The sequence below is a fragment of the Colias eurytheme genome, chromosome 14 (assembly GCF_061535395.1).
Source record: "Colias eurytheme isolate Ceu_HAF_F1 chromosome 14, ilColEury1 Martin Lab GWU primary, whole genome shotgun sequence".
NCBI lineage: Eukaryota > Metazoa > Arthropoda > Insecta > Lepidoptera > Pieridae > Colias > Colias eurytheme.
Window position 1 is genome coordinate 1,405,097 of NC_142993.1, and position 18,147 is coordinate 1,423,243.

Here is an 18,147-nt window from a genome sequence, read left to right on the forward strand (position 1 = left end):
TTGGTGAACCAACATTCAAGACCGAAGTTTGCCATGTCTCTTTTTCTTACTAACCTACCCGCAATCTTTTAATTTGGTCTGTGTAGTAAGAGCCCTGTGTAGTAGTGGCTACCTTCTTAAAATATTCCACATTTCTTCAGCGTCCCAAAAAACTACGGCTTTAATCTATCCCACTAATTTTCACTTTGAAAATCTTCACCGTCACTTTGGAAGCTCGCATCCAGGCCATTGATTGTTTCTTGGTTTCAGCATAAACATGGTGAACCCAGGTAACGCCCATGGTCACAAATCGTGACAAAAAATTATCCTGATCTCATTAAAAATTTAGAAATTCACCCTCTAAATGTCGAATCGTTGTTTCTTCTTTTCGTCGGGAAACATTCTGGCTCGCACTGTTCACATTAAAATTAATGTTAATACTTGGAAACGTGGCCTGTAGATATAATTTTTTTGTGATAACTTAGTGATTACATGAGCAAGCATAAAACATTTATTTTATATTTTTATGTGCACAGGAAATACCCAATTATCATTTTGACTTTTGGATCAACCTATACATTTAATATGAAAGATTTTACCTTTTTTTTTTGTTTTTTTGGTTTTCTGCTTTAATTACTTCGCAAATTTGGAGGGAAGTTCATTTAGAAACTGTAAATAGACCTCCTCATTGTATTGCACAATAAGGACGTCACTTCGAAAATCTACTATGAATACAAAATGTATGGGAAATAAATTGTATGGGAGCGTTTAATGTAACATTTTTGGTTATTTCTCGTTTTATTTTTAAAAATTTATTATGGCTATTTTACTCATTAGGTTAAGTACTTTCGATATCAGTTTAAAGTTTTTTGATATCTGCAATAGTTACGGAATAATCGCTTGTGCACACTTAACGATTACACCCTGTATATTGAAAAATTTACTACAGGAGGTTAAAACTAGTCAACCCAAATTAATTACTAGTCTACGCAGTACCAAGTAGAGAGGTAGGTGGGTCAATCAATTTTTAAAGGTCCCGATCATAATTTTCACGTATTTTTTTTTTAACTTAATTTTCAGCATTTTACTATTTCATTTAGAAGATAATTCTTCGTAGATTAAGATTATATAGGCAGCAGTGATGTTGATTAAATACATTTGTGGATTTAACTTCACGAACCGATCTATTCACGGGAAATAATGTCCTTTGGACAACTTACACAATAGTACTTTTTTAAATGTTAAATTCCCTTCAGAATTAAAATAAATTCTTCTAATATTAAATAATAAATAATATTTTGATATTTGTTCTATTTACACCCAAAATACGAAATATTTTTATTAAAATTGAAACGAATGATGTCTTTTGAACAACCAAACGATGTTTCATATATAAAAAAGTTTCAGTAAAGCGGAAATGGTGATATTTTTTACAAAAAAACTATTATGGCGAGGTTGTTACGTATCGTATTATTGATTTTACTTAATTAAAATGAACTGATTCTCGATATAACTGAATGAATGAAGTATAATGTGATTTTCATATGGGGACATCTTAGTCGTCTTGATTTTTGAAATGTTAAAATTACAATTAAACTAGACATAAAATCGCGTAATAAAAATGTGTTCCCGAAACAGCCGAGTAATAAACAAAACATGAACTATTTAACTGTTAAAGTATAAGTTTTATATAATTATTGTCCTAGGGACAACCAAATTGTCCATGGTACAACCACTTTGGTTGGCCAAGTGACTGGTTGTCCGCGGGACATTTTTAAAATTTTGACCCGCCAAGCAAATACTATTGTTATTTTATATATTAATCTCAGCTCACACTAAATTATAGACGAAAGCGCATCTCGTGTAGTATAATTGATAACAATGCATCAAGTACTTATGTTTTAATCACAGTTGTCTGACGGACTGACAATAAAGCCACCCCACACTCACCAACGTTGCTCGGACGACTGTTGCCGTGATTTTATACAAATCAAAATGGCGTTTGAGCCCGACAGTTAATTATTGTGTTTAGCTTGTTGTTTAGGAATCTACCGCGCCATCTGTGTTTTGTTTTCATAACTAAATTACGGTTGTCTGTGAGACCTGTGCCATGTAGATGATTTATGGGGACATAAGTAAAATGCCTGAAAATCGTATTATATCCAATAAAAAAAAAATTATTTGTATGTTTTTATGTCAATAATCATTAACTGAAACAAGAAGTGTATTTGGTATTTATGGTCGTGATAGTATGTGTTCGTGATGCGAAGTTTGTTAATGCATTGTAGCTTGGGGACAAATGTGATAGTACTGGAAAATTGCATTTAGTCTCTGGACAACCATGAAACTACGCACAAATTAATAAAACATGTAAAATATTGTTTACAATAATGTTAGAAAATATTAAAAAGAATATAATTAAAACCAATTTAACTCTTTATGATTTCATGTTTATTAATTATCGTTCAGGGACATGATGCGTGTACCGTCGGACCATTAAAAGTTGATCGACCCAGGTAACGTTTGTGAGAATGCAAAATTTTCACCAAAAAAAGCAATATTCTAGAAAGTAGAAAGGTACAGACAGTGCGGATGAACTCCAACCAATACCCGCGGCCCCATATTTTTAATTTGTAACTCACGGCTCCTTCCCGGGGGCGAATTTCCAAAGTTTATTCACGAGTTATTTTAGTCACGAGACGGACGAGATGAGCTTTTGTTTATGCATATTACCTACTCGACAAATCCTAATCTATCTGAGTAAAAAAAATTACTCAAATGGATTAGGTACCCTTTGTCGAGATATTTTCAAACATTACATAGCTATAGGTACAAACAAAACCTAGTCGAGTAGTCTATATAGGTACTACATAATATGTATATAGGCTTTGTAAATTCGCTCCCCGGGGGCTAGAGGCATTAAAATTCGAGTTTATAAATTTCAAGCAATATGTATAGTTAACATTATGGATGTTTTTTTTTTTAATTTAGTCCAGCCTTTCGCATTTCTATAAATAATTGTTATAGCAGTAAATAATAGCTTTAGTCCCACATTAGTAGTATAATATTAATTATAAACGCGAAAGTTTGTAAGTATGGATGCATGGATGGATGTTTATTACTTATTCTATCACGTAAAAACTACTGAACCAATTACAATGAAATTTGGTAATAAGGTAGCTGAAGACCCAGAACAAAATATCTAGGCTTCTTCATAGATGAGAAATAAAACAAACGTTTCTCAATAGTGATTTATTTATTTATAAAATGACAAATATTAAAAATAAGCAACTAATTACTGCTACTCTCAGTCTTGATCTGGAAATGTCCTCGACCGGGTTTAGGAACCGAATCTTCTTGGCGCCAAAGTTTTTGGCCGCGAATTTCAATTTCTTCATGCCACGCCTCTTGGGTTTTTCTGTAAAATAAATTATTGTTTTAATACTTTATACTTTATACCATGGCTTAAAGCGCGTCACACACGCTGAAGATACTATAATATTTTAATGACCCGAAATTTTGTGGGTCATTTGTAACAGGATGGCGGTTCTACAGGGGTCTTAGTACGCAATGACAAAGAGAAAAATGATGGTCAGAACGCTGATATTTTATAGTATCTTCACCGTGTGTGACGCGCTTTATACATTGAAGTTAATTAGTAAAAGTTTAAAGCAGTGCTTTCATACATTCTAAAAATTATTTTTATTTGTGTAACTTTTTTATGTCTCATTTAATATGGCGCGTGTTTTGATGACAGATTAAAAATATCATTACCGAGCGAATTAAAGTTACATTAGTACACTTATATATAGGCTTTAGCTGAAAGCTGGCAAATAGGGAAAAATCACAAACAAAAATATTTTATTAAATATGAAAACAGATTTTTGCTTCCAACAATCACATAGTACAATTTAAAAAATTCACACACAAAACCAGACAACTTTTAAACACAAAATTTACACCTTTCATCTCATTTGAATGACTCGACTGACCGGTTGGCTTGGTTGGTAGTGGCCCTGCCTTCCAAGCCAGAGGTTGTGGGTTCGATTCCCACCCGGGGCAAATATTTGTGTGATGAACATAGATGTTTGAACTTTGCTTTGTGTCTGGGTGTTAATTATCTATACAGGGTGTCCCACTGTTAGTATACTAAGCTCAAAGGAGGTTATAGTTTTGCATACGCTGAGTACGTAAAAAATACTTATAAAATTCCAGACGCATTTTTTTTTCAAATAGATGAATTCTAAAAACTCTATGAGTACACCTATAACAAGCAACCTGCCCAACTTTGCCAACAGCACGTGAGCTATCGTTTAAGATTATGTTTTCATAGACAAAATGCTCACATTAGAGAAGCGGTATATGCCGGTTGCGCGAAGCTAGAGAAGAAAACATAGATTTTCAGGAAAAATTTAGCAAAAAATTTTTGACATAATTTTGTTGTTTAAGTATTTTTTACGTGATCAGTGTACGCAAAATTACAAGTCCCTTCGGGCTTAGTATACCAATGGTAGGACACCCTGTATAAGTATTTATTTAAAATTATATACTTATGTACGTTTATCAGCCATCTGGTTTCCATACCACAAGCAAAAGCTTAGTATGGGATCAGATTGTGCCCTGTGTGAAAATTGTCCTGAAAAAAATATTTTTTTTTGACCGCTCTTTGCTGGTTGGCGCTGCGACGCCGATCCATCATGCATCTTTGTAGCCCATGGACCGCTTTTTGTAGCCCATGGACCGCTCTTTGTAGTCCAGGTTATAATATCATACAATCTCTTAACATTGACCTGCAGTTGTCCAACAGCACGCTGGTGTTGGGGAAGACGTTCTGCAGCATCATGAGGCAGGGTATGACCACCACGGAGAGGAACTGGATCTGTTCCGCGGGCTGGTTGGCGCGGCGACGCCGGTCCATCATGCTGAGGGGGGTGTAGCCCATGGACCGCTCTTTGTCACCCTGAAGAGAAAATCTATGTATATTTTTTAATAATTTTGGATAGTAAATAAACATTTAAGGAAAACATGTTTTTTATGCAATTAATTCCTATACCTATAACTCACGGCACGTAAGTTTAGCGCTGACCTTGAAGTGGAGGGGATCTATTTGAACGAAATAAAGGCGAACTTGCCGTAAAACATTGAAGGTCACCGCTAGACTTACGTGCAGCGACTTATATCTCCTATTCGATCATATTACCATTTACCACATATTAAATATATATACTATAATATTATAAAGCTCAAGAGTTTGTTTGTTTGAACGCGCTAATCTCCGTCTCCGGGTCCGATTTGTAAAATTCTTTCGGTGTTATAATAGATAGGTAGCCCATTTATCGAGTAAGGTTATAGGCTAAAATATATCATCACGCTAAGACCAACAGGAGCGGAGCAATGCGGGTGAAGCCGCGGAGCACAGCTAGTGCTAAATATGTGTTGTGCGGAAAACTATCTTTGTCTTTATTGAGGCTAATGTGTTACTAACTACTGTTGTAATTTCCGATAATTGTATTGAAGAAAAATGTTTTCATTGCAATCCCTATAACTTCTAAAATCTAAATTAATAAATTACCTACCGTAACTTAGCTCTAATAATTGGTTTTCGACTGAGTCTGTTTTATTCAAAGTGAACAGAATTGTCTTCAAAAGTACCTGTGCATAAAATTCAGCATACACCGCCTCAGCGATTGCCTTCGCTACACCAAAGGGTTTGCACGATCCAGACAGATCGCTTGTTGTCATTAATATACCCTGAATATTAAAGAAAAAATTATAGTAACTATATCTATACTAATATAATATTATAAAGAGGAAAAGTTTGTAAGTATGTATGTATGTATGTATGTATGGTTTTCACGCATAAACTACTGGACCGATTTCAAAAATTCTTTCACCATTAGAAAGCTGCATCTTTACTGAGCAACATAGGCTATATTGCATTTTCAAAAAAAATAGAGATCCTTACCAAAAATGCAATAATGTAACCCAAGGTGTAAAAAAATCCTCAATAAAACTTCTGTCATCGCGTGCGCTGCGGAATCTATTGAAGATAGAACAAAAAAATGTTCTACGGTATTATAGAATGGATCAATATCTACAAGAAAGTCCGCGATACCATATGTCCATCTTCAGTAGTTATGTTACTACAACAACTTTTTTACGTTTTCAAAGTAAATAGAAGTGCCGACAGTAATCAAACCATGTTATCCATACACATATATTAATCCTTATCCGATTAAATGATGTTTTATTATAGACTGTTTCAATACCAGCAAAATACTTTTTAAATGAAAATAATTGGATATTCCATTCAAAAGATATAACGAATTTTTAAAAGTGTCAATCTACAGAAAATAGTAGGTATACTGTTCGAGCAGGCCGTAGTGCGGGGGTCACGGAGGAATTCTACCAATATGCGTCTTGACGGAACACAGTGGGGTTTTGGTCGGTAGGAATCCGACATAACCCACGGCCCCTCCCCTGGAGGCCGTGGGTATCTATGAAAGATTTCCCCACTAAAACAAAAAAAAAAAAAAAAAGGCCGTAGTGCGGGACGGGGTAAAGGTGATTTTCATGTGATTAAAAATTAAACCTATAGTCCGACCTATAGTAGACTTTTCACTGTAACGATATCGCTATCTATGCGGGTGAAACCGCAGGGCATTGCTAGTATTATATATACATTTTTTTTGTATTTAATTGCATGATTAAAATTCTTCTTGGGTGATATATTTTATACTTCAAAAAGTTTAAAAAAAACAATTCCCAGTACTTATTGAAAATATTGCAAAAATTACAATAGAAATCTTAATAAATATTTCTCTATTTGCCAAATTTACATGAATATGTTTAGATAATAATAAATAGAATACCTTTAACATTCGTCTATGAGAGTTATTGGTCCAGTCGAAAGCTCTCTCAGCTAATAAGGGCGTTAGTTGCGCGCGTAACTGCAAATTCGTTTGAAACAAAGTTTTCTTGTTATATTTATTTTTTACAATAATAAATAATTAATGAAACCGTTAATATTATAATTATATATATTGTGTTAACAAACTAGAAAACATAAATCTAAATATGTACATACATACTTTAAAGACAATTTGTCAAAATACCTACCGAAATTGCAAAAAATTAGTTATTATTTTTCAAAGATATAGAAAATATATGTGGTATAATAAATAATACACAGATAGTATACCTACTTGGAAGTAAATAGCCAAATCGGTGCATAAAATGTTGTATTTCAATTCAGTCATAATCCGCGTCCTGTCCGTAATCGAGAGCTTCGCCAGTAGATTTTTATCCTGTTGGTATCAGAATAAATGAGTTATAAAACAGTAAATAATTTGCAAAAATAGATTAGTTAGATTAATTTTGATGCATTTTCGTTCTCAAAAAGAAATTAACTACGAAAATGAGCGTCAGGGTAAAATCCGCGAGTGCGTTATGTTTAGATACTTACTTGACTATTTTTTAGAGAATATTTTGTCTACTAAGTACTTAAATTTCGCACAAAAATGTATAACGTATATAACGTCGATCACCTTGTATAACCACATCTATACTACTATTATAAAGCTGAAGAGTTTTTTGTTTGTTTGTTTGAACGCGCTAATCTCGGGAACTACTGATCCGATTTGAAAAATTATTGCAGTGTTAGATAGCCCATTTATCGAGGAAGGCTATAGGCTATATATCATCACGCTAAGACCAACAGGAGCGGAGCAATGCGGGTGAAACGGCGCGGCACAGCTAGTATAATATAGTACTATACACAATACTGTATAACCAAAAACAATTAAAATAGTCTCACCTCAATAATCTTCTTAGCTAGAAAGAAATGGTGGTGCTCTAACGTAGAAGTTCTGTACATGCGTGCGAGGGGATGTTTCGATAGTTGCAGGTAGTTGTTGTTCAGCCCGGGGTGGTCCAGGTCGTGGCATAGCCCGGCCAGCATTAGCGCTGCCGTCTGCGTCAAACGATGTCACGTATTTATTTTTTATTCCAGAAAAAAAAAACACTTTTTTATTTGTTGCCAGATTTTCCTTTTGCACGCCTCATAAGCGAAGCGTTGAGGTGGGTACTACTGTCACTTCGCGCAAAACATCTGATTTTTCAAACTTAAAATGTCTTTATGTATCATACATTGCACTTGTAAGATAATACATACACACACATATTAAGAAAAAACACTATTTTTAACGTTGATGATATTTTTGATGTCATTTTTGTTATTTAAACTAGTTAAAAAACAGTTTAAAAAAGTTCTGTCTTGGACGTCCGTGTGTCTGTATGTGCGGATCCTTTTTCTTGTTAACACGATAGCGACCGAAATACTTTACTAATCGAGTCTTTTTTTTTCTCTTACGCTTGAGTATGCTCAAGAATAGAACCCTTTCATTTTTCAGGGTCTGATTCGATGTGGTTTAATTGTTATTAAATAAACAAAAATAATAATTAATAAATATTTATTAAAAAAAAATTATGAGGCGTGCACTTTTGGATTTTCCAAATTATTTTATAAATACATCTTTCTTATACAATTTACACTACATTTTAATCTATATTTAATACTTAAACTTACAACATTATATTTCAATGGCCAGGCATTCAATCACCGCTATATGAACTTATAATCTATCACATCGTTTTACCCGCATTGCTCAGCTTAGCGCAATGATATATAGCAAACTAAATTTCCGCCCTCGTTTTCATAGAAAAACTCACAAAGTTCCCGTTCTTATGGGATTTCCAGGATAAAAAGTAGCCTATGTCTTATTATGGGTCTTTAGCTACCAACGTACTAAATTTCATTGAAATCGGTTCAGTAGTATATCCGTGGAAGAGTTACAAACATCCATCCATCCGTCCTCACAAACTTTCGCATATAATATTATTATCTTAGATTAAGGATTGGTCTCCGCCACCTCCGCGCGCGCGCTACGACTAGATACCGTCCCGCTCTGTGAGTGCGGCAACTCATTTCTGTAGTGTGTGTTAGGCAATTTGTAAAGACGCTAGTGTGTGTGAAGAATTGGGCTGCCAGCTACATAAATTTTACCTAATAAATGGGAAATCTGGCATCTTGGAAAGAAGTTTGAAAAATATTTTTTTCATCCTGACCTGGCCGGAAATCGAATCCATGAACATGCGACTCAAATCCACTTGCGACGCTACTATACTATAGTCACAAAGGTTGTTTAAAAGTAAATAAAACCGGCCAAGTGCGAGTCGGGCTCGCGCACAAAGGGTTCCGTAGCAGCAAATATAATAAATTACAGTTAAATCAACCTATCTCAAAAACTATAAGAGATACTTTGATCAAACCAAAAATCGTTGAAAGAGTTAATTAGCATGCATCACCTCTATTTTTTTTAGAATTTTATACCCCGTAGTTATAAAAATAGAGGGGGGGGGACATACTTTTTACGACTTTGAGAGCTGATATCTCAAAAACCGTTCACTTTAAGAAAAATGTTTTTTAGAAAACTTTATATCATTTTAAAAGACCTTTCCATTGATACCCCACACGGGTATGTACATCGAAAAAAAAAATTTCATCCCTCAGTTACATGTATGGGGGGCCCCACCCCCAATTCTTTTTTTTACTATTTAGTGTCATATTTTTGTAGCGGTTCATACAACACATATTCCCATCAAATTTCATCACTGTAGTACTTATAGTTTCCGAGTAAATCGGCTGTGACAGACGGACAGACGGACAGACGGACAGACGGACATGACGAAACTATAAGGGTTCCGTTTTTGCCATTTTGGCTACGGAACCCTAAAAAGCGGAAATAAAAAAAACATAAAATATGAGTCAGTTAAACATGGTTAAACAGAAATAAATTATTGTTATTATACTTTTTTATACATGTGTTAGTAATAGTATTGAAAAAAAAAAGTTCAAATTATTGCTAAAAGATTTCCTCAACCACGTGTATTTTTTTGGCAACATTGAATGGCGTCGTACTTTCGTAGAAAATATTTTCGAAGTAAAGGAGAAATTTCGATTAATACGATACTTAGTGATGGTACGTGATCCCAGTGTCTTTCCTGTTTTTTGTTGTATTATTTTTAAATAGTTTTATGACACAAATAGGCTTTTTTAATTATAAACTATCAGTTCGCCCTCTCCACACAATGCATGTGACACGACTGGTTCGGGTACGCCGAATTCGGCGGACTATTAGTTGCCGCATTTTCCAAGTACGCCGGCGGTATCTAGTCGTAGCGCGCGCGCGGAGACCAATCCATAATCTAAGATTATTATGTATATGTAGTAGGATATGTTGACCCGACCTGTTAGTAATGTTCATGCAAAACTTGAAGTAAATCCATGCAGTACTTTTTGAGTTTAGCCCAGACATAGGCCCCCCCTACACGCAGACAAACAGACAAAACTTCTAAAAACTATACGTAAGTTAGTGTGATGTGTTTGTAAATTACTGTATTGCGTAAATGTGTTAGTTTGGTGTATTTGTAAGTTAATGTAGCGCGATTGTAAGTTAGTGCGTTTCATTTATAAGTTAGTGTGGTGCGTTTTTAAATTAGTGTATTGCGTATGTTGGTTTGGTGCGTTTATAAGGTAGGGTGGTACAAGAATAAACGATTTTCTTACTTATTTTTTTTTACAAACACTCACCTCAACAAAATCAAAATAACCCGTATTATTAACGAGTATCAAGTACATAGTATGCGTAAATAAAAACGCATGTTCCGCGTTATGGTACGGATTGTGTCGATAGCACTGCAGTACGGTAAGTGCGAAGTCAGCGAGTTGGTGTCTCTCGAAGTTTCTATCTGCGAACGTTTCCACAAACATGTAGCAGACCAGACCGGCCATGTCCTCTTTGGAGCCGTCGCTGATGTGGTAGTCGAAGCTGCGAAGATTTGGGGCTTTTAAAGATTGTGTAAGGAAAACTGGGAGATATTAACGTACAAGCCAAACTTCTTTTATTAGAAATTACAAATTTCGCGGGTTCAAATCCCGCCTTGAGATTGAATATTTTCTATTCTTAAAAAAAATCTGAATTATAAACGTCTTGTTTTCTTTTATACTTCAGAAAAGTAAGTATGTAGTGTAACTTGTAAGAAAGGGTTTTAAACTTTTCGAGTGGTAAGCAAGGAGCACGAAAACATCAGAATGGTTATAAAGTTAGTTTAGTACCTACATTATATTATATGTACTACGCAAAAATGAAATATGACACGCAAAGTGTGATGTTATCAGATTGAGATGAATATAATGAAAACATTGTTAAAACAAGTATAATGCAAATGCGCAAAACACATATTTAAATAAGACATTTTGATCACTACAAGAGATAATTATCAAAAAAGTAATGTTAAATATACCTTCTGAAATTATTAGGAGGAAGGACAACTCCATTGGTTTCCATTAGTTCTTCCAAGTCATGTCTACACGGTAATAGATGCATGCTCATTAGATTTGAGTACACTGCATTAAGATTCTCCTGAAAAAGGAGTTATGTATTTATAAATGTAAATTTTTGTTCTTAGGGGCATTTAATTTTTTGGAAATCGCTGTTCTGTGAAAAAAGCTTTTAGTACTTTACTAGTAACTTTAACAAGTAAAAGTCAGTTTTACTGGCTTATTATAGTTTGGTAGTGTATCTACGAAAAAGTCCTACTAATATTGTAAATGCGAAAGTTTGTGAGGATGTGTATGTGTGTTTGTTACTTTTTCACGCAAATATTACTGAACCGATTACAATGAAATTTAGCACACATATAGAGGGTAACTTGGATTAACACATAGGGTAGGCTTTATCCCGGAAATCCCACGGGAATGGGAACTATGCGGGTTTTCCTTTGAAAACGGGGGCGAAGTAAATCACATGGGAAACTTTTAACTAAGGCAATTAAATTCCATACTTTTTCGGAAAGCAATCGATAAAATACGCAACAAAAATGCACATACATACATGATAAACTTTCCGTATTTGTATATTATAAAAGTGCACAATGAGCGAGCAATAGTTCACAAACACGTTGAATATCTGCTCATCATCACTGTTGAAAGGGTGAGCGTTTGTTTTGTTCGTCAGTTGGACGACGCCTGGAGATAAAGGGATTTATGTAATGACTAGACGAAACAATTAATTTTACTTGGGATTTGGTTTTCAAGCGAAGGAATATTAGCTAGACCATTTTACTAGCATGATATTAAGATGGTTAAATTATCTGTAAGTACCTACTTCAGACTTTAAACGAGAAGATGAAGAAAGTGAATAATAAGAACTAGAAAAATTAAAGGAAATTTGTAGTTTCTGGCTCTACAGCGCTACATATTTTTAATTAAATACCTACATATAAAAATGGCTATTGGCTACGAATTGACGAAGTTCTTTTCGTTTTGAAATAAGTATTATAAGATGTATAATTAAATAAATAACAATATTTAGGAGTTGAATGATAAATCAAATAAGTGAATGAATGCTTATACAATGTTGTGAGGATTTTTCGTGACGCTCGCCAAGCCCACTTAGCTAGCGTACCACGCGATATGAACTTCGTTCCAACATTCAATCATTTTAGGACATTAACCAGATAGAAGCAACAGGTTACCAGGTAATACCTTTAATGGTCGCGGAAGAATTCTAACCAATACCCGCGGCCCCATCATTAAATGCGGCTCGACGGAACACAGTGGGGTTTTAGTCGGTAAGAATCCGACATAACCCACGGCTCCTTCCCCGGGGGCCGTGGGTATCTTTGGAAGATTTCCCACTATAACAAAAAAAGGTAATACCTTAAATAATGACAATATCATCAAAAACCTCACCAATAACCTTGTCCTTATCCATGATAGGGGACACGAGACAGGATCTAACCACAGTGCCCGTGGTGGGATCGATCTCTTTATGGAATCTCGGGTCGCGATAAGCGTCGCGGATATTTAGAGATTGGCCCGAACGCGCTACTAGACCGGCTGGCGTTTGTTCTTGTGTCAAACTGGAATTTTATGGGTTTTGTAACGCCTTCATGATTTATTTCAATATGGTACTACTTTATTTATGAAAATATAAGTTCATAAAAGAGGTTAGGGAAGTATAAAAGGTATATTATCTTCTTAAAGTTGAGAAAAAGAGGACAAAAAAGAACGTGTATGCCGAGCACACGTGTCAGACGAGAAACATCTTTGGCAAGATTCAAAAATACCAAAATCGTCGCCTTATTCCATGACGTGGCGGTATTGCCATGACTCGACCTTGATATTTTCTTATCAACGCGCCTTAAGAAGTTTCTTTTCAAAGAGAGTTAAATATTTACGCATATTTATGCAGTTCGGTCTCTACAAGTTGCATATTAAGCATCATCAAAATCCGTTCAGTTGTTTTCGCGTGAAAGACAACATCCATTCATTCTTACCGACTTTCGCGTTTATAATGTTAGGAAGATATTGGCTTACTTCACTTTTACTTTCTTTCTCGGCATAGTGGATTTCTCCGAACTCCAGCCATCATCCCACATGTCAGCTTGTAGGTGTTCACCGATGTGATCTCTGTCGATTATGTAGAAACTGCTCCTCATTGCACCGAGGAATGATTTTATTACAGCCTGTAAAATAAACGAGGCTTTTGGTACGTCAAGGTAAATGGTAATATCTGTAAACAACTGAGCAATGAGCATGTCTTCTGGGTAAAGCGAAAAATTTTCACAAAGAGCTGCAGTTTATATTTTTCCCATAAATTTTAGTGCTTCTACGACAAAAAATACAAATACCACTTGCAAAACTACCTATGAAAACTAGGTAAAAAGACTATCGAAGAACATATAAGTTCCTGCTGGCAAAAGTGCCAGAAAAAAACAAGTAATAATTTAAAATTATATAAGAACAACATTTCTTACAAGCATATCCGTCAACATAGTATCAATAGACGCCAGATCGCAGAAATAGTTCTGCAGCAAAGCGCGAAGTTCGTTATTTAAGTGCGCAGTCCGTTGCAGCGTGATCCGAACCTGCGCCTGGTGGACAGCTGCACCGGCCCAGCAGGCCACACTCACCACTGTGTAAATTACGTTCTGGCGGACAGATTGTCTGTTTAGTTCCTAACTGACACAGGTCACTACTGTGTAAATTACGTTTTAGCGGAATGTCTGTTTAGTTCCTAACTGACACCAACAACTTCGTCTGTTCATTATGCTATACGATCGAAATAAGGATAGGCAGATCGCAGAAATAGTTCTGTAGCAATGATCAATGTTCGTTATTGAGCTGTGGGCTATCAATTCGCGGCAATTTGTCTTTTAAGTTATAGGCGTATTCTCAGTTGGATTGCAATATACAAATAATTTTTCCTCATTTACAACATTTTTAATTGCTACTCTGTTGGTATTGGGCATATAGCCTTGCTCTATAAAATATAAATGATCTATTCAACACTACAGAAGAATCTGTAGATGAATTCCTTATTACGAAAGCTCTGTAAAGCTAAAAGCTTACATGATCATACGGCTCACTGGTAGTCCTATACAATTCCAGTACCGCATAGCAGTCACCATCTGGTTTAATCACAGGCATGCACAGTGCAACCTTCGCGTCAATCCACTTGAGACCTTCAGCGAAGCGCCTGTCGCGTTGCACATCGTCAATTACTAGATATTCCTTGGTATAGGCCACGTGGGCTGATGCTATTTTACCCTCCTCTGTTAAGGATGCGTTATAATAGAAAAATGTAGTTCAAATTTGAGGGTATTTACTGGATATGAAATATAACTATATTAAAGCTCGTGTGGTTAGTTCGAAATTTGGAAAAAAGACGGTAGGTATACGGAATAAGGTGACAGGTAAAGTATTTTGGTATGTTTATGGCAATAGGAACTCGATTTAAGAAGCGTTTGAAATAAAGAAAATAATAGTGTACAAAATGTCTATGCACCCGCAAAAATATAAAAAAACATTTACGCAAAATTATTGAACTAACCAATTGGTATATTGACTTCATGTCGTTCAGGATTCTTCGTGTTTTGAGTCATGAGGACTATTTCATTTTTAATCGTGTCAACGACGTACACAAACACACCTAGAAGTGAAATATCATGCTATAATAGTTTTCCGTGTGAAATTACACGCTATAAAAAAAGCATTTGAAAATGAATCGATCGCAAAGGAAAGGGAAGCTATCAATAATGTTTTAAAACGGCAACGGCCGTTTATAACCCGCGCTCTTTCACTCTCACAAATAAAACAGATTACATCTCGCTCGCTCGCCTACACAAATCAGGCAATTACCTATCGTATTATTGACTATCGTATTGGCAATTCTGGAGCGTGTATAACATCTTAGCAAGCTATTGATGTTAAATTTCAATCATATTAACATTTGCCTCTTAACTTTACGCAGGATTTAGGAACGTAATTTACATTGAATTAAAAAAAATAACGGACTAACCGGAACTATTCGTAATAGCCTTCAAAACGTTCGCCGTTTCATACAACAGCGAGTCCAAATCGACCGTATCCTCTAAAAAAACAGTGAATCTATTTATATCCAAATACGTTCCTGGTTTGACTTCCTCTTTAACATCTTTTCTTTCAATTTGAGCGTATGGTGCTATAACTCGTCGCGTCACTTTGTCCAATTTATCAGACGGCACCAGAAAATGTGAATGGACCTTTGATACATTGTGCTTTATTGCTTCTTCGCTCTGTTTTATTGTATCGAGACGACTTTTGACTGATTTCACACTACGCGGCATAGGATCCATATTATAAGCCGTTTCAATCAATGCTATTATAAATTATCTACTTTCGATAAAATAGCAGAGATCTATTTTCGATAAAATAGCAGATAATAGCAGAGTCTTGCTTTTGAAAAGATTGACAAGCCCTTGACACTTGTTTTGTTTTTGTTTGGATGAGCATAGCCAACATAAATGCAGAGATGAATAGATTTAACAGTAATTAAAATTTTAGGAATAATACGCATATTGCAATATTTATAAAATCACATAAAATACAAATCCAACATAAAATATAATCTGCTTGAAATTGTTTTAAAAATTTTCATACAGGCAACAATAAATAATGCTACAGTGAAGCAAATCAGGGAACTACAAGATTAATAAAATGCATATAACTACATACAGTATAGTAAAGAAACACACAATTCACAAACAACATGGGTAGTATATTATAATAAAAATCTAAATAAAGTGGAACTAGTGAATTTTGTGTTTCTTTACTATAAAATGCAGTTCCATCAAGAAGTAACAATACAAAATATAATACATTATATAACTACATACCTCTAGCTATTCTTGCACGTTCATCTTTACTTATCCATTATATTTATTAATTTATTGATTTAGTACACCAGGCTTTGAGAAAAGATTTTATTTTTCCCTCACATCAATACATTACAAATATTTTCTATTTACATGGTTTGTTTCACAATAATTACTTAAATCCAAGATTATCACACACATTTATAAACATTCAAAATGCAATGTCAGTCCATTAATAATTGTAAACTTATTTATAAAAACTACGGCCATGTTATTGGTTTCCTTTCCCTCTTGATTGGTGGACAATCTGTGACAAGTGTTGCCTGAAAATAAAACATAATAAAATATTAAATTTTATACTTGGAAGCACTTCTATTTTACGAATTTTTGTAGTTTTTAACAATTTTGAAAACAATTTCTATGTTTATCTTAATAAAAATAAATTTCCATGTACCTTTACCAATATAATTATGCGATAGTTTCAATTTTCAAATGGATGGATACACACACACAATCACACGTAAAAAATGTGTGTGTATGCCGAGCACACATGTCAGAAGTGAAACTTCTTTGGCAAGATTCATACATACCAAAATCATCACCTTTCTCCATGATGTGATAGTATTGCCATGAGGCAACCTTAAAAAATTAACTCTCAACGTGAAGAAGTTTCAGTTCAAACACACACAACAGTCTTATAGCTTATGAATCAGAATAATACATAATACAAGTTACATAATATGGATTTATTCACAGTTATCACAGTTAGTGTTATATACCACAGAAGAGTAACTGTCTTAGTTTTCCAAATTTCAAGTAAAATTCACATATTTTTGGTGGCAAATATTGTTAAGAACAGCAGAGCTCTACTGAACTACACAATTTTTTTTTTAATAAACTTTTCTTTGAAGGGCAAGTATTGTCCTTGTAGAATACAGAACTTTAAGTCAAAATTTATGTTATAAACCAAATGGAGGCTTTTAAACTATTATAATGTTACCAGCACTTGTGGTTAAAAGTTCTCATGGAAATATAAAATGATGTTGACCTTGGAAAAAACTAAACCATAAATCATTCTCTAGTTTCTAGACCATTTCGAGACACAAAAATCATTATATCATGAAATTGCATTGTTGAGACATGAAAGGAAGAAAATGAAATAACATTCGCATTTGTAAAACATAAGGAGCAAGGGTAAAGAAGTAAGGATTGCAAAAACCAAAAGAATATTTTGATAAAATAAAAATGTAAAAAATACTTACAGGATCAATAGGAATTTTTCTCTTGAATTTATCAGATTCATTGATTACTGGTTTTATTTCCACTTTCATTTTCTTATTTATGTGTCCTGATAGCAAGTCCGGTGGAGGTCTCAATCTGTCATTCTGAATTGTGTATTTTAAATGAATTTGTGTGCTCTCTACATTTACATGTGCGTTAGTTGGCAAATTAAGTTTTGTGGTCGGTTCCGGACTTGTATTTCTGTTTTTATTTAAAACTTTGCCTCTCCCAGTATCCTTGTATTTCCTTTGCCCATAGGGCACACAAAATTGATGAAACAAAGACAGGAGATCATGCCTCTGCATCGATAGAATATTTGGCACTCGTAAATGTCTCTAAAAACAAAAATAATAAATCACAAACCACTGTACTTTTATATAATTTTGAAAGAACACAGTGAACGAATAGATACCTGTTGAATTATATATATTAATTGTTCATTGCTCATGAGTTCAGGATGCAATAACATATCGCAAGACATTGTCATAACGTTTAACTGCTAACACATGAATGATTTGTTTTTATTTTAAGAAATTTGTAAAAATAGCCGCCAAATACAACCATTATCGAAACTTGAAATATGCTTGAAATCGAATGTCGAAGATGTCAATATCAATAATTCTATTT

The 18,147-nt window shown here is 34.5% G+C and overlaps 2 protein-coding genes across 2 annotated transcripts; both read right to left on the reverse strand.

Annotated features, from left to right (window-relative positions):
• Window positions 1-3,225: 3,225 nt before the first annotated feature.
• LOC149902698 (cAMP and cAMP-inhibited cGMP 3',5'-cyclic phosphodiesterase 10A-like) lies at window positions 3,226-15,720 on the reverse strand. Its single transcript, XM_090109484.1, has 14 exons — window positions 15,405-15,720; window positions 14,456-14,658; window positions 13,861-14,034; window positions 13,421-13,569; window positions 12,794-12,963; window positions 11,934-12,067; window positions 11,344-11,462; window positions 10,631-10,868; window positions 7,796-7,951; window positions 7,185-7,286; window positions 6,852-6,929; window positions 5,632-5,730; window positions 4,770-4,939; window positions 3,226-3,397 (listed from the first exon to the last, which is right to left on the reverse strand). The coding sequence occupies exons 1-14, from the start codon at window positions 15,718-15,720 to the stop codon at window positions 3,271-3,273; spliced, it is 2,235 nt and encodes a 744-aa protein (XP_089965610.1). The 3' UTR covers window positions 3,226-3,270.
• A 613-nt stretch (window positions 15,721-16,333) lies between these two features.
• On the reverse strand, window positions 16,334-18,094 carry LOC149902699 (tRNA-splicing ligase complex subunit ASW-like). Its single transcript, XM_090109581.1, has 3 exons — window positions 17,933-18,094; window positions 17,502-17,855; window positions 16,334-16,562 (listed from the first exon to the last, which is right to left on the reverse strand). Exons 1-3 carry the CDS (start codon window positions 18,005-18,007, stop codon window positions 16,500-16,502), a joined length of 492 nt encoding a protein of 163 aa, XP_089965707.1. The 5' UTR covers window positions 18,008-18,094; the 3' UTR covers window positions 16,334-16,499.
• Between the last annotated feature and the right edge of the window lie 53 nt (window positions 18,095-18,147).

What these genes read in the sequence shown, in the direction of transcription:
- LOC149902698 (XM_090109484.1), bottom strand. Translation starts at nt 15,720, where the DNA reads ATGGATCCTATGCCGCGTAGTGTGAAATCAGTCAAAAGTCGTCTCGAT. An exon ending in GGATAAGGACAAGGTTATTG is followed by an intron (nt 12,068 to 12,793) that starts GTGAGGTTTTTG and finishes CTTTATCTCCAG; the next exon opens with GCGTCGTCCAACTGACGAAC. An exon ending in CTCATAGACGAATGTTAAAG is followed by an intron (nt 5,731 to 6,851) that starts GTATTCTATTTA and finishes TTTAATATTCAG; the next exon opens with GGTATATTAATGACAACAAG.
- LOC149902699 (XM_090109581.1), bottom strand. Translation starts at nt 18,007, where the DNA reads ATGACAATGTCTTGCGATATGTTATTGCATCCTGAACTCATGAGCAAT. An exon ending in TAATATATATAATTCAACAG is followed by an intron (nt 17,856 to 17,932) that starts GTATCTATTCGT and finishes TTTTGTTTTTAG; the next exon opens with AGACATTTACGAGTGCCAAA. An exon ending in GAAAAATTCCTATTGATCCT is followed by an intron (nt 16,563 to 17,501) that starts GTAAGTATTTTT and finishes TTTTATTTTCAG; the next exon opens with GCAACACTTGTCACAGATTG.